We start from the raw sequence: 15,313 nt of genomic DNA, 5'->3' as shown, positions 1-15,313 counted from the left end.
CTGGACCAGTAATCAGAGGGTTGCTGGTTCAAGCCCTACCACTACCAGGTTGATGCTGTTGGGCCCTTGAGCAAGGCCCTTAACCCTCAATTGCTCAGACTGTGTACTGTAACTGTAGTGTAAGTCGCTTTGGATAAAGGTGTCTGCTAAATGCCAAAAATGTAAATGTATACACCCAGAGCCCCAATTTATCACAGAGCATCAATAACCACACATTCACTTACGTGCTCCAACAGTAAAAACCGAAAACTGGTGACCCCCCCCCCCCCCCCCCAATACACACAACCCTACACAATGTTCACATTATTTTAACATCTATAACATCCAAAAGATTAGATGAAGTATCCACGTATATTCCATCAGCACAGTTAATGCCAAAAGAGAGTAATCAGAAAGAGGCAATTGTATTGATGTCATATCATAATTTACATTTTTACATTTTACATTTTCGGCACTTAGCAGACGCCTTTTTCCAAAGCGACTTACAGCACAGTACACATTCTGAGCAATTGAGGGTTAAGGGCCTTGCTCAAGGGCCCAACAGCAGCAACCTGGCAGTGGTGGGGCTTGAACCAGTGACCTTTTGATTACTAATCCAGCACCTTAACTGTGTGGGTTTCCTCCCACAGTCCAATGACATGCAGTCAGGTTAATTAGTTTTCTTTCTTTCTTTTTTTTTTTGTTGAGAAAATTGCCCTAAAGGATTAAAATTGCCCTAGGTGTGTGTGTGTGTGTGTGTGTGTGTGTGTGTGTATGCCGCACACCCTGTGATGGACTGGCAACCTGTCCAGGGTGTTTCCTAGCTTTCGCCAAGTGAATTGTACCTACTGTAACCCTGCATAGGATAAAGTCTGGTAAAACAGACAATATATAAATAAAAGTATGCATTTACAACATACTGAAGTACAGTAGTTAGAAAGTCAGAATTTAACAACCTTGTTCTGAGGTATTATATAATAGCCATCCAGAACTGTTTACACTTTTAGCATTTAGCATACACTTTTATCCAAAGTGACTTACAATAATGTCTGAACACAATTTTGAGCAATTGAGGGTTAAGGGCCTTGCTCAGGGGCCCAACAGGGGCAACTTGGCGGTGGTGGGGCTTGAACCGGCAACCTCCTGGTTACTAGTCCAGTACCTTAACCACTGAGCTACCACTGCCCTGTTTACCATGTTCCAATCTACTTCTTCAGCACAACATTGTAAAAAAACGTATTAATTGTTAATGTGTGCTCTGTAGTGTTCTACCATTAGTTAAAAACAGAGTAAAAGCCTACACATGATAGGCTAGTTTGGGGGGTTGACGTGTACAGATTCCTTATGCCGTAACTACTACAATTACAACCTCTGATGACTGATCATCGGCGCCTGTACTGTGAGACGGGGAATAATGGAGAGCGTTAATCTCCGTGTGCGATACGGAGCCCCATATGAACCTGCATCTTGCAGGTGAAAAGAAGCGGTCGGTACTGCACATGTGTCGGAGGGGGCGTATGTTAATTATGACCCACCTTAGGACCCACCTTGGTGGCACCAATTCACATCTTCGTGGTTGTATGTGTTTTTGGGTAGCACATAGCATACACGATTTTTAATAAATTAATTGTTTTATTACACCATTAACAATTTAAGCAGTGTTTGAATCTTTCTATGCCTTTAACAGACGTGTTGCAGTAGTTTTTCCATAGTCGAATTCTGAACATCTTCCTGCTTCCTAAATAGGCCAAAGTAAACTTAACAGGGTATAAATAGCTTATGGGTCATTCTATAATTTGGGGTACATTTCACATCACCAAAAAGTACAAAAACAATGTTCTTTCTCAACAGAACAATCAGTGGTTCAAGTTAATATATTCCTTTAGTGTAACATATCAACTAGTTGCAAAGCTTAAACATAATTATTATTTATTTTATTTAAAAGGGCAAGTAGATGTAGACTACTAGGTAACTTAGTTGACAGGTAACATAGTTGACAATTTCCCTATTTTGACCCATAACTTCAGTGGTAGACCTTGCCTGGCTGACCACATGTCATTTCTTGAACAGAATAATGTCTAATTTAAACATACATTTGAATTAAAATTATTTAAAAATTTTTTAACCATAACAATGTATGTAACATAGTTGACGGTCAATTAATATACTCATTGACAATGTTCTATTATAGATAAAATATTTTTAAAAATAAGAGAACATTCACCACAGTTTGTTCAATATGCCCTCCACAGAGATAAATGATATCATGTAATGCTGGTCACATAGTTTTAGAACAAACCATTTTTGAGTTGCTGAGTGGAGTTCTGTTAGTAACATAGTTGACAGAACTTTTGCGGACAATAATAAATAAATATATTTAAATTATTTAAAAGAGAAACTCAATTTAAAAAATATAATTTTTCTTTAGTATTTAAACTATTGAAATAATTAAAAAAATAGATGTTGTTGCCCTTAATAATTTTATTCATTATTTTGAAACCAAGGCACCCTCAACTTAAAAAACGAACACAGCAAAAACTGTTCATTTAGGAACATCATGACAAATTTCAAACTAAATGAAGCATAGAATGCACATAATGTTTTTGTGATATTACAACATGTTTTCCATTAATAGGTAAAATATGAAATTTTTAAAGAAAATAGTTAGAATAGATATAATTATTATCATTGGACATGGAATGTACCCCAAATTATAGAATGACTCTTATAAAACGTTGTGTAACACATAAATTACACTGTACAACGTTTTGAATTCATATTAGGATTCATATTAGGATGCATACGAACGCTGCTTGTGGAAACACGTGACACGTGAAATGCATGCCATAAGAATCGTCCGAGATAGGGTGTGCCGGTTGGTGGGTTGCCAGATCTGCGTGACAAGTTTAGACACTTCAACATAAAAAGTATTCAGTCGTATAACAAATATTTAGAGCTGTAGTGCAAACATTCCCCATGCCTCCATCTTTTTACATACAAACATTTCTTTCGGCTGTCCCTGTATTTTTTTTTATAATTGGCCAAAGCAGATCTTTCTGGTTCGCATATCTGATTTGGCACATTTTTACACCGGATGCCCTTCCTGACGCAACCCTCCCTATTTTATCCGGGTTTGAGGCCAACAGTGAGCAACAATAATGTAAATTTCTTTTATATTGAGGTGGTAATACGTGTTGTATGAATCTGCCAAAATGACTGGGATGAAATGCCACTTCGCAAAGCCAAACGCGACAACTTTCAGCCGCAGATTACCAGTGAAAACAACAGAGGGAAAGCTACAGATCTGGCAACACTAACTGCTACATTCGCAAAGCTAAACCGGTAACCTACATCCGCAGATCAGCAGTGAAAATATGTGAGGGAAAGGTACAGATCTGGCAACATTAACTGTCACATATGTATTTTATTCGAGTTTCAGACCGACAGTGAGGAGCAATAATGTACATTTCTTTTGTAAGCAGGTGGTAATACGTGTTGTTTGGATCTGACAAAATGACTGGGATTAAATGGCAATTCTCAAAGCTAAACCCGACAACCTTCAGCCACAGAATAACAGTGGAAATATCTGAGGGGAAGGTACAGATCTGGCAACACTAACTTCCACATTCCTACAGAATCAGCTCTGGTGACAAATCTCAAAACGCGAACAGAACAATAAATGTTTATATATTTTTTGTACACTTTTTATGTATCTGTTTACCCGTTTAGATTTATGATGCCTATGATTACTCTAACATTTAGAAAAGTTTAATGTGTGTTTTCAGTTAAAAAGTGGATCAATATTATTTAGAAGGAGCTGACTGACGCCCTCTTGTGGCACTTTCAAAAGTTCACATTTTAATGAGAAGGTCGATAACAAATACTGTACATATTTTTACTTGATACTTTCTCACTTTACCACGAATTTATAAAAAACAACAACAACTAATAACTATGAACACGTACAACTATGTACAATAAATGTAAGAGTTCAATATTTATACAAGATTAGAAGTTCTACAAGATTACTTAGTCAATACTTTGCATAAAGGGATAAATAATAGTCATGTTCTAGCTTGCTAAAGCTTTAACCTATTAAGTAAAATTACCTAAACTTTAGCCAAGTGATAAGCAATCAGACTGTATATAGCAGAAATCCTAATAGGCATAAAGCTGAAGATGTTTGGCATTAGTTCAATCTAAATGCACCTTTACTGCATATTTATTAACACTGTAACACTTTCCTGACATGTTCAATACATACTTCATATCATAATTCAGTTTTATTATTTCTTAAAGCAATTCTGTGAAATATTTAATAAATGAAACAGGTAATACTTTGTCATTTCCAAGGTATCAGAATGTAATCTGTAGTAAGGTGTGTAAGGAATTTAATGCAACAGCCTTTTTTCATTTTTCATTTTATTATTAAACAAAGATTTGATTAATAAACATTTAACTGATGCTATAACAGAACTAAAAGTCTTTTAAATAAGAATACAAGAATCATGAAATGCCCATGTTCCTTCAGTAATACAACTCCTTATCCCACCAGCCTGTTGAAAACACAGACGAGATAAAAACACACAATCAGCTCTGCTATGATATTCAGATATCAGTCAGATACAGTTAAAACCAACATATTAAGATACTCACTGCCTGGATGTCGTCTCACCCCTAGTTTCCTTATTTCATCATAAACAAAGATCAGAATACCATATGGGACCGGCACAAACCACCATTGCACCCTGAAGGACAGACACAACAGACAGGTTTATTAGTGCGCCACTAAGTCTCATTTTCCCCAGATTACCTCAGTCACTGCAGACTTAATAGTTTCAGATTATTAAACAAATATGATTTCACGTAGAGAACTCGGCTAAAAAAAGAACACTTTGTAAAACAATCTTATTTATTTAAGTTATCCAATACCCATATCACTCTTGTGAAAAAGTAATTGCCACTTGAGGTTCTCAATCGAACAGTTAACCAAATTGAAGTGGTAAGCTAGTATAGTTAGTAAAACACAACCAGTGAAAAATACTAATATTAATTTTTTCTGATAAATGTGGTCCAACCAGTAATTCAATGGGAAATTGGATTTACTTTTTTTTTTAGCTATAAAATTAGAATTAGTAAGGGACAATTACTGTTTCATTTTAGTATAGGGATCTTTAAAATAAAGTATAAACACAGAATATGAAATAGACTCAGAATGCAGAGTAAAAATGTAAAGCATCTTTTACCTAATAGGCATGAAGTTGAAGATGTTCGGCATCCCTGGGCAGTAGCACAGAAGGTTACCGATACACAGCTGGAAGATTATGGCAGCCACAAGGACCTTGTTTCTACATGAAAGGAGGGACATTTATTATATAAACTCTGTCAACAGTGTTTGTAAAGGTCTAGATAAAAGTAATCCATGTTTAGGATTTACATTTTAAAATGAATTTAAATGTGTTGTGTGATGGCAGAATAAGATGTAGTAAGGACCAGTACTAGGTTGTTGGCATGTGAGAATAACTAACCTCAAAATGCCCTGCCTAAAGACAGACAAACGGCGAGTTTTCCTGATTAAGACGTCAGCAATCTGGCAGATCTCAATACTGACAAAGAACACAGTGTAACAGGTGTACTCCTGATACCGCCGCTGCTCATACGTCTACCAAATAAAAGAAGTGACACAATGCCTTTACATTAGGTAATTCAGATAAGATAAAGTGCTCAGTTTAACAGTTTTAGCAAAACACATAATAACCTATTTCACCAATTTTGTTAGGGTGCTAATAATTCTGAGCTGACTATAGCTGATGTTAACATTACTTCACTTTAAGTAAAGATTTTAACTGGTAATTGTGCCCCCAAACATAATATAACACAAGCTGTTTTTTTAAAATATTTGACTGACCCATTCCTGTCCGTAGCTGTCCTGTAGGTCCTGTATTCTAACATTTTCCCACTGAGCACGGAGGCCCACACAAAGCAGCGGGAACCAACCCTCCTGAGCCATCGCTGCAAAATAATCAGTAAAGCCTGCAAACGACTGAATTGCTCCTGTAAAAAAGAGGACATAGAAAGAAATGTCAACCGTATTTATATGTGAATGTGACATGGGATATCATTGGTTACCAGCATAACAATTTGGCCCCATAAAGAACAAAGATGGTTCTGTAACAAGCTTTTCTTAAATAGTTCTAAATAAAAATGATTATAATTTTCTTTATACAATTTAAATCATTACCAAAATACAAATATAACAAAGGTTAACTGGAAGGTTCTTCAAAAAACCAAACATGATTCTTCTCTGCCATCGCTTTTTCCTGGGCACCTTCATTTTTCAAGGTGTAGTGAAATATAATTAAGCTCAGGCAAGTGAAAATGACTAGTTATATTAATACCATACCTATTTGAAAGTACGAGTAGGCAGCTAGTGATTCATTCACCAGTCTATCCTTGCGTGGGTTCCTGGGCTTTAGGTGCATGATGTCACTCTCAGCTTTCTCATAAGCTAGAGATACTGATGGGAACTACAAACAGAATGTAGAATATAATCCAGTTGGACTAATCATCATTGTAGCATCATCAGGGTCAAAATTACCATCAATGTCCTATGAAAACATTTTAATCTGCCCCAATTTAAATTAAGTAAATGATGAACAATGAAAAAACACTTCAGCTTTTGTTGATTAAGAAGCACTCACAATGTCAGTAGCAAGCTCGATGAAGAGGATGGTGATGCAGCCCAGTGGTAGTGGTACACTGACTGTGATGTAGATGAGGTAAGGAGTCAGCTCAGGAATGTTCTTTGTCAGAGTGTACGCAATGGACTTCTTTAAATTATCAAAAATAAGACGACCTGTGGACCAGAGTGTAATACAATCCTTACTTTCTTAGAATTACTAAAAGTAAAGTATTTGATTCATTTATAACATGTTGTATTTTGTAAATGTAATAACAAAGTACATGGCCAAATGTAAGTGTTAGTATGACAGTGCCTCCACCTCACAAATGATTTTTAGACTGAACTGGCACAAATACCCACAGATACTCTCACAAAGCTTGTGAAAGAAAGGAGACTGTGAAAGCCACGGGGGTGGGGGGCATGGACTCCACGTTAAGACCCATGTTTTTGGTGCACACCCACACACATACATATGGGTAAGACTTTTCACCTACCCTGTTCAACTCCTGTTACAATAGAGGCAAAGTTATCATCCAGCAGGATCATGTCTGCAGCATTTCTAGCAGCATCAGAACCAGCGATGCCCATGGCAATACCAATATCTGCCTTTTTAAGTGCAGGAGAATCATTCACCCCGTCTCCTGTTACAGCCACAATCGAGCCCTTAAGAGGAATTAGAAATACTATTTAGATGAACAGAACATATTTTATTTATAGCATAGATATGTTACTAGTCATCACAGGTCTCACCAAACGCTGACAACTCTCAACAATGATGAGTTTCTGTTGAGGCGAGGTTCGGGCGAACACCATCTCAGGGTGATTCCGCAAAGCTTCATCCAGATCATCACTGGTCATTTCCTTCAGCTGACCTCCATTTATAACACAAGCACGGGCATCACTGTTGAGCACAGAATTAGACTGAACATCAACATTTTGCTTTTACTTGAGTCAGGTATTTCCCCCAAGCTTTAACCTACTCTTAAATCCCACTACAACACAGCACAGCTGTGTGTTCCAGTATTAGATTCAGGCTGTAACCAGGACAATGCGGATCACACAATACCAGATAATCATACTTCATCATCTAGCCAAATTTGTGCTACGCTTTTAATCTACCTTCATGTAAACTCTTTTGAGTGTTTGAGAGTAAGCTCTTTTACCTCTTTCTGACCTGCTCTACAGGGATGCGCAATCTGGTGGCAATGTCCTCTACAGTCTCGCTTCCTTCTGATATAATACCGACGTTTGCAGCAATTGCTTTGGCTGTGATGGGGTGGTCACCAGTAACCATGACAACCTAAAAAATAAATGTAAAATAAAACAGTACAAAGTTAGAAATTGCTGGTGAAATATTTGGACGGTTGTTCTATTAGACTTATTAGATTTGTGTTAGACAGATGGGTTTTATTTTATATAGGATAGTGTTCATTATCTATAAATTAAGCAGAGCAATGGACAGTAGTAGAGTAAACACACACTCAGCGTCAAGGTTCCTCTATCAAGTGGGCCACAATTCAAGTAAGAAAAACCACAGTGCTAGTGGAAACCTTACAATAGGACCTAAAATAAAAATGATGAACCTATGATGTGAACTTTTGATCAAATCTGCAGAGCTGAACTTACACGAATGCCAGCTGTACGACATTTCATGACAGCGTCAGGGACTGTAGCACGAGGTGGGTCAATCATGGATATGAGGCCAGAGAAGCATAATCCAGACGTGGTGAAGTTCATTTCATCGGGGTCAAAGTTGTAGCCGCGAGGGAACTCCTTCTCATTCATGTACAAGTGACAGAAACCTGAGAATAAGAATTTCAGTAAATGTTCTGCTGATAAAGAAACGGAGGTTATCCAGTGAATCTTTTTACAATTAATTAACCTGATAGTTGTTTTAGAACATTTTAAAACATCACATTGTTAACTGCTGGTGCCTCATTATGTTTAGTTTCTTGGGGCCTTACCATCTCTAGTAAGTGATTCTTTTTGGCAGAGTCAAACAGTAACACTGAGGGTTTGAAATAACTCATGCTAATTCAGTGATTAAATAAAATTGCTACATAGAACAGCTAAAAAGTAGGTGTACTCAGTATATTTGAAACCTGTATATTGTTTTTTTTATATTAACGATAGAAACCAGTCCTATGTTTATGAAAACAGACACAAGATGCTTGCTAAATCTTTGTCCCTGCTAATTTTAAAGGACCAGTATTTTTGTCAGCACTTGAATTTCATCTTGTTAATCTCAGCTCTACATGTTGATCTGAACTTGTTTCTGCTGGTTTTTTTTAGTAGTCATGGTTCTAGAGGCCTACCACAAATAACACATACCATTAGGTCCTGGAGGTGACCAGCATTCACTATAATTTGCACATGTTGTGATGTTTTTTTGCTTAAACAGGTATTTAGCAGTGTTAATCACTGCTGCTTTCATAGCAGAGACATAAACAGATAGAATAAGTATGGTTCCCTATAATAATATTTTTGTGTTCTTTAAACAATGGACACACAAAAATAGAGTTTTATGTTTATATAATGTCATTTTACCCAGGACTCTTTCTCCCAAACCTCCCAGGTCCATGTAAGCGGTTTGAAAAGCCTCCCTCCACTGCTCGTCCAGTGGCAGCTCTTGGCCTTTAATCAGAATGGTGGAGCAGCGTTCCAGGATTCTCTCTGGTGCTCCCTTCATTACTAGAAGGTAGCGCAAGTCCAGTGGGTCCTCCAGTTCATGTATTGACAGCTTGTAGCAACAAAGGGCAACACAGTTACAATGAACCATTGATACTGACCAGTAGATATGCATGTAAGCCAATATGGGCAGAAAAATGGCTAAAGCAAGCAATAGGCAAAATACTTTTACATTAAAATCTTACCTGAAACTTGTTGGTGGAGTTAAATGGTAACTCACTGATCTTTTTGAATCGTGCCCTGTAGTCTACAATGTTTCCTATGGATAGTTCAGTGAACTTCAGCAGGGCCGTCTCTGAAGCATCACCCACTACTTCTCTCTATTAGTGATCAGAAAGAATTGTAAATACATTACTTTAATGTGCTTCATAAGTAAAACTGTAAGTATTTTCCCCACTTATATTACACTTTTCCAAGTTATTCTTTGCTTTGATCTGGTCATTAATCTGGTCATTTCTATAATGGAGCTATCAATCAGCTTTTTTAGCATTAGTTACATGTCAACTGTGACATACAGTACGTATGTCTGTTGCTTAAATTTATTTATTAAAAATAAGGGTAATAAGCAATAAGAGTTCTTGAATTAAAGCTACATTTTTATTATAGCAATATTTTTGTCATTACATCAGTCTGGAAATGCTTTATATCAAGTACAAAAAAGGTTCTTTGAATGCAGAAATTACCCCCAAACCTACATGGGCAAGCTGATTGTGATGCTTTAATTTATGATCAACAGAATGTAGTGCTTTTGTGATATTTCAAAAAATAATTGAATAAAAGACATAGTGTATTTTGTAAATAAAAACATGTATACACTACAAATAGACAATTGGGATGGTAGATTTACAAGGGGGCATAATTTTCATATTTTAAAAAATGTGGTAGAATTTTTTTGCATTCAGTCATCAAAGTCATTGAATAATCTAGTATTAGTACAGTGTATAAACTAAAGTTGGAGTTAAAAGCTCCTTATCTGCTTATCAGTTAATCTTTAAAATTACACCACCAGTCTATTCTCTTTAGTTTAGTAACTTAAACATTAATGTGGCAACACTTTCTGTGCTTCTCAGAGGGCATTAACAGTAGAAGAGCTAGACGTCCTTTAAATGAGGCGTTATCTGATCTGACATTCTCTTACCTTGGGAATAGGCACTGTTTCCTGATTAGATTTAAATGTTGCACGATTGCACAGACTGGCAATTCGTCCCAGTGCCCTCCACGTTTCTGAAGACTGGTCAAAACTCTGACCTACACAAAGACATTTTTATTTGTTAAACTGCTGTGTGAAATGTACAAACAAATGAAAAATAAACTACAAGGTTACACAAAGAAAAATGCCAAGTGGTTTGGCTTATAGTTTCTTGTGTGCTTTGTTAGTTGTTGTAATTTTTATATCTAGGTATATATGCTGAGTTGTAGTTTTTAATAGATTTTAATTCTTATTTTCATTTACATTTTGTACTTTTAACTATAATAACCCTGGGATTTTAATTCTTGTAACTTGTTTATGATGTACTGGTTAAAACAAAGTCAATAAAGTAAATTTGCTTTCTCACCTGACTGGTCCTCAGTTGTATCTGCAGCATGGATCATGTTGTCGAACCACAGGTGAGCTACGGTCATGCGGTTCTGTGTAAGAGTACCAGTTTTATCTGAACAGATTACTGATGTAGATCCCAGAGTCTCCACAGCTTCCAAATTCTTTACCACACAGTTCTTTCTAGCCAGGCGTTTGGCTGTTAGAGACAGACATACCTGAGGAAATATGCAGTTGTTAATGTATAATGTATAACCACAATAAATAACATGCAATATATCTACATATTGGCACCCCTAATTCCAAGAAGACTTAACTGAAGCATCTTTTTTATTTATAGTTCATTTATTTTAAGCTGATCAGAGTGTCTAGGAACTTTTAAGCTGTAATTTATGACATCTTGTTTTGCTGAGGTGGATATATAAGATGAAGCAGAGAACAAATTCTTATAGTAATTCTTCAACATGGAAAAGACAAAAGAACACACTATTCAAACAAGATAAATGGGTGTTGTCCTTTATATGACAGGGAATGGCTATTTAAAAAATAGCTATATATTTTATTAACAATGATTGTACTCACAGTGACAGTAGCCAGAAGCCCCTCAGGTACGTAGGCCACCATGATAGCCATGAAAAAGATCATGGCCTCTAGAACGGGGTAACCAATGAACATGGCTACCACAAAGAAGGTAAAACCAAAAAATACAGCCAGGCCAGCGATGATGTCGACAAAATGCTCAATCTCAATGGCAATTGGAGTCTTCTCGTTTCCCACTCCAGAGGCTAGACTAGCAATGCGCCCAATGATGGTGCGGTCACCAGTATTGATGATCATCCCTGTGGCTACACCTGCTCAAACAAAGTGAGAAGTGGCAATAAAATAACAGCACCATGAATCATTTTAGTGTTGTAAGATACACAGATCCCTTTATTTTTCTTTTTTATATTTACATATTACTTCAATTAGCAGGTTTTATTTTTAAAAAATCATCATTAAAGTTCTTATTTAAATTAAGTATATGAGGTCAAAGTTAATTTTAGAGGTAAATGCTGACGATATTTATAATACAGTGAAGTATTTAATCACTTTTTTCTGTTCCATTTACTGCCAGTGCACAAACCTACTTCAAATTATATGCCATAAATCATGTAATGAAATAGAAATTATATACATATGTATTTTAGTGTACATATTTTATGCAATGACTCAAGAATAGTGAAGATTGAGGTTGTTTACTACAGTTTTCATTGAAGAAAATACTTAGTCATAGTACACATAAAAAATGATCACTAATTTAATTTAATTTATTTAATCACTGGTTAATTTCCCTAAGGGGATCAAGTCTTGTCTTATCTTATCTTAAACATTTTAGTTTCATAATCAGTAAGCGAAGTTCTGATAACTCACCCACTAAGCACATGTGTGATATACCAGACTACTTTTACAAATGTGTACTGTTTAGTTGGGTTCTAAGTAAATCAGGGTCTCAGATGTTTGCATTACTCTGTAAGGGTTTGAATCTGAGTGTACGTTACCCTCTAAGCAGGTAGTGGAGAAAAAGGCGATGTTGCGGGTCTCCAGTGGACTCTCATGAGTGCACTCCGGGCTCCTACTCTGAGGCTCTGACTCACCAGTCAGGGAGGAATTATCTACCTGTGGACAGTAAATGACACCAACAGGATCACTCACATATTCTAAAATAGCTTTTTGCCCAATGATTGTTCTTACACTTGGCATACGGTTTAAAGTCTTCCACACCTTAAAACTCTGTGCAGTGATGATACGGACATCAGCAGGAACTCTGTCACCTCCTTTCATCTCCACCAGATCACCCACTACTAGCGTGTTGGCGTTAATCTGTTGTTTCTGTCCATCTCTGATCACCAAGGCTTGCTAGGAGCACAACAAATAGATATACAACATAAATATAAACCGGGGGAAGAGTTTTCTTTACGTCCACTTTTACTCATAAATAATGTACATGCATAATGTGTCTTGTGTGTATGTTCAAATTAGCTTTACTCATTAAAAATATTAAAGTGATTAAATATTTTTTTATCTCACTGTAGTTAATGGGCTTATTGTATGCTTACCTGTGGTACTAGATTCTTAAAACTAGCAATGATGTTGGTGCTCTTGAATTCCTGGTAGTAGCCAAAGCAGCCAGTCACTACGACCACTGTAATAAGGGTGATGGCCAAATAAAGCTGTACAGAGACAAAGTGAATTAAAAACAAAGATTAACAAGGACATCCTTTTCTATAATAAACCACACTAACAGATTCTGTCTACATTCAAAGCTTTCATGAAGATGTTAACATGCTTAAAACAATTTATTAACACGATTTGTCTAACACGACATCTACTAATCTTTATCTTAATTCTTTAAATATGTCAAAATACTTTGCTTTACTAATGTATTGAAATGGCTTAAATATGGATGGAAATGTAATGTGATGTGAAATTCAGGTTTATAATATGGTAGAAATTTTGTTCCCGTCCTCACATTGTCATAACTGCCAATTTCGTCCTTGCTGTACTCAATGCCAAAGGCAATAAAGCAGATTACAGCTGCAACCCACATCAGACACTGCAGCCCTCCGGCAAGCTGCCGGGCAAATTTTATGTACTCGGGCGTCCCTTTTGGTGGTCTGAGCTCGTTGGGACCGTCACGCTCCAGGACCTCCTGGGCAAATGTTGAGGACAGACCCTGTAGAAAAGAAAGTAGTAAGAGGCTTAGTCCTTACAACTGGAGCAATGACATACCATAGATACATTCAGTAATTGTATACCCACAAAGTACATCTATATGGTGGGTGTAGTTTATGTGATGACCATAAATGGCCAGTAAATGTACATTTAGGACAGAAATTCCTAATAAAGTGCTTGATGAGCATATTTCTGTTGAAATATCTTACTTTGGTAATACTTGTTGAGTATCTCATCTCTAGTTCCTCTATTGTGATCTCATGGTCATCCTGTACAAACAAACATGGGAAATATTTATTAGGAAATTATTACACTGAGAAAAATAGTAATAGAAGGTTTTTATTTTATTTTTCTGTACTGTCACTTACGATGTCCATCTCTCTCTTCATGTTTTCTAATCTCTCTTTTTTCTTGATTTTCTTCTTTTTTTTAATCGCCACGTCCATTTCCCCATCGATTTTATCCATCTCCACAAACATCTCATAAGAATCCTGTGAAAAAGCATGTTTTTAAGGACACAGTAAACAGCTACTTTGTAATGTGCATTGTACAAACCTAACCAAAGGAGTACAATTTGTCCTTCTATTATTAAAATGTCTGTTACTAAATGTTTTCAAACTTTAGTTTCTTTAAAAATGTAGAAAGCAACATTTTGGCCACATAGCAAGAATATACAGTAGTTATGTTTCCTAATTATGATTTTCTGTTAACAACAAACATGTTGGACAAAATAGGAATAACTAATAACTAAAAGTCCTATTGATTAACATTATTAAGCAACTGGCAAATATACTTTACATTTTGGTATGTGCTTGTAAATGTATTGTTGTATTTTGTAATTACATTAATTAAGTAAAAGCTTGTAGGAAGCAGCAATTTCTTTTTACATAAAGAAGCAAAATAACAAACTTGGATAAAACAATATATTTGTATTGTATTATTTCTGCTATACATAGGCATACTTTCTTAAAACAAATATTGTTTTTGTAGATTTACAAAGTCTGTAACTGTATTAAAAGTCTTTAAAGTTTTTGATGACTTACCGTTTTATTCATGGTGCCTAAATCAATAGATGTCCAAACCTCAAAGTTTGTTTCCTGTAAAATTCTGAAAATGTCTTGGTATCCGCATAGATACCGAGTTCCTACGACTCAAGATGCCTACACAGGAATAGGCCTGTCAGTTCAGGTAGGTTTATATACCCCTGCATTATGCCCTTCACCAGCAGAGACCAAAGTCACCCTTCAAACGTAAGTACATGGACCCGTTCCTGCTTTATCGCTATCAGGACTTTTGATAGCAAATTAAATTCTCTTTTGTTTGAGAACATAAAGCTTGAACAACTCCTCTCAGAAGGTCACTTGATTCATGTTTTACAAATATAAATTTTTTATTACATTATTAAAATTATTTAACATAAACAGTTTTGTTTATGCTTTGGTGCAAAGTCGATCCTGATCCTCTGCTCCCATTATGCTGAATCATACTGCTACAATTATTTAAAAGTGGTATAATGAACACTAAAATTATGTCAATCACGTTTTATGACCCATCCAAGTACCAGATTTGAACATAATTGTATCTTTATGGCTTTACTGCTTATTAACATTTTATTTCAACACATTGTAAATGAAGGCTTCTGACCGAAAATGCCTACAAGCGTCACCAGACTACGTCTTAGTGTAAGCAAACATAAGCTAAAGCGTATTACGTAC

The 15,313-nt window shown here is 36.1% G+C and overlaps 1 protein-coding gene and 1 long non-coding RNA gene across 2 annotated transcripts; one reads left to right on the top strand and one right to left on the bottom strand.

Annotated features, from left to right (window-relative positions):
• The first annotated feature begins 3,225 nt into the window (after window positions 1–3,225).
• Window positions 3,226–5,962, top strand: LOC134300984 (uncharacterized). Its single transcript, XR_010007395.1, has 4 exons — window positions 3,226–3,366; window positions 3,462–3,576; window positions 5,233–5,680; window positions 5,904–5,962. It is a non-coding gene; the product is annotated as an uncharacterized LOC134300984 (long non-coding RNA).
• Window positions 4,448–14,653, bottom strand: LOC134300983 (potassium-transporting ATPase alpha chain 1). Its single transcript, XM_062985485.1, has 23 exons — window positions 14,642–14,653; window positions 13,967–14,089; window positions 13,808–13,867; window positions 13,396–13,599; window positions 12,983–13,096; window positions 12,648–12,782; window positions 12,425–12,542; window positions 11,469–11,737; window positions 10,906–11,104; window positions 10,488–10,597; window positions 9,535–9,669; window positions 9,209–9,401; window positions 8,288–8,463; window positions 7,825–7,961; window positions 7,412–7,562; window positions 7,156–7,324; window positions 6,681–6,835; window positions 6,383–6,506; window positions 5,888–6,033; window positions 5,508–5,641; window positions 5,226–5,327; window positions 4,636–4,727; window positions 4,448–4,535 (listed from the first exon to the last, which is right to left on the bottom strand). Exons 1-23 carry the CDS (start codon window positions 14,651–14,653, stop codon window positions 4,507–4,509), a joined length of 3,087 nt encoding a protein of 1,028 aa, XP_062841555.1. The 3' UTR covers window positions 4,448–4,506.
• Between the last annotated feature and the right edge of the window lie 660 nt (window positions 14,654–15,313).

Source organism: Trichomycterus rosablanca, chromosome 23, assembly GCF_030014385.1.
Source record: "Trichomycterus rosablanca isolate fTriRos1 chromosome 23, fTriRos1.hap1, whole genome shotgun sequence".
Classification (NCBI taxonomy): Eukaryota; Metazoa; Chordata; class Actinopteri; order Siluriformes; family Trichomycteridae; genus Trichomycterus; species Trichomycterus rosablanca.
This window is presented reverse-complemented; position numbering and strand designations above follow the sequence as displayed.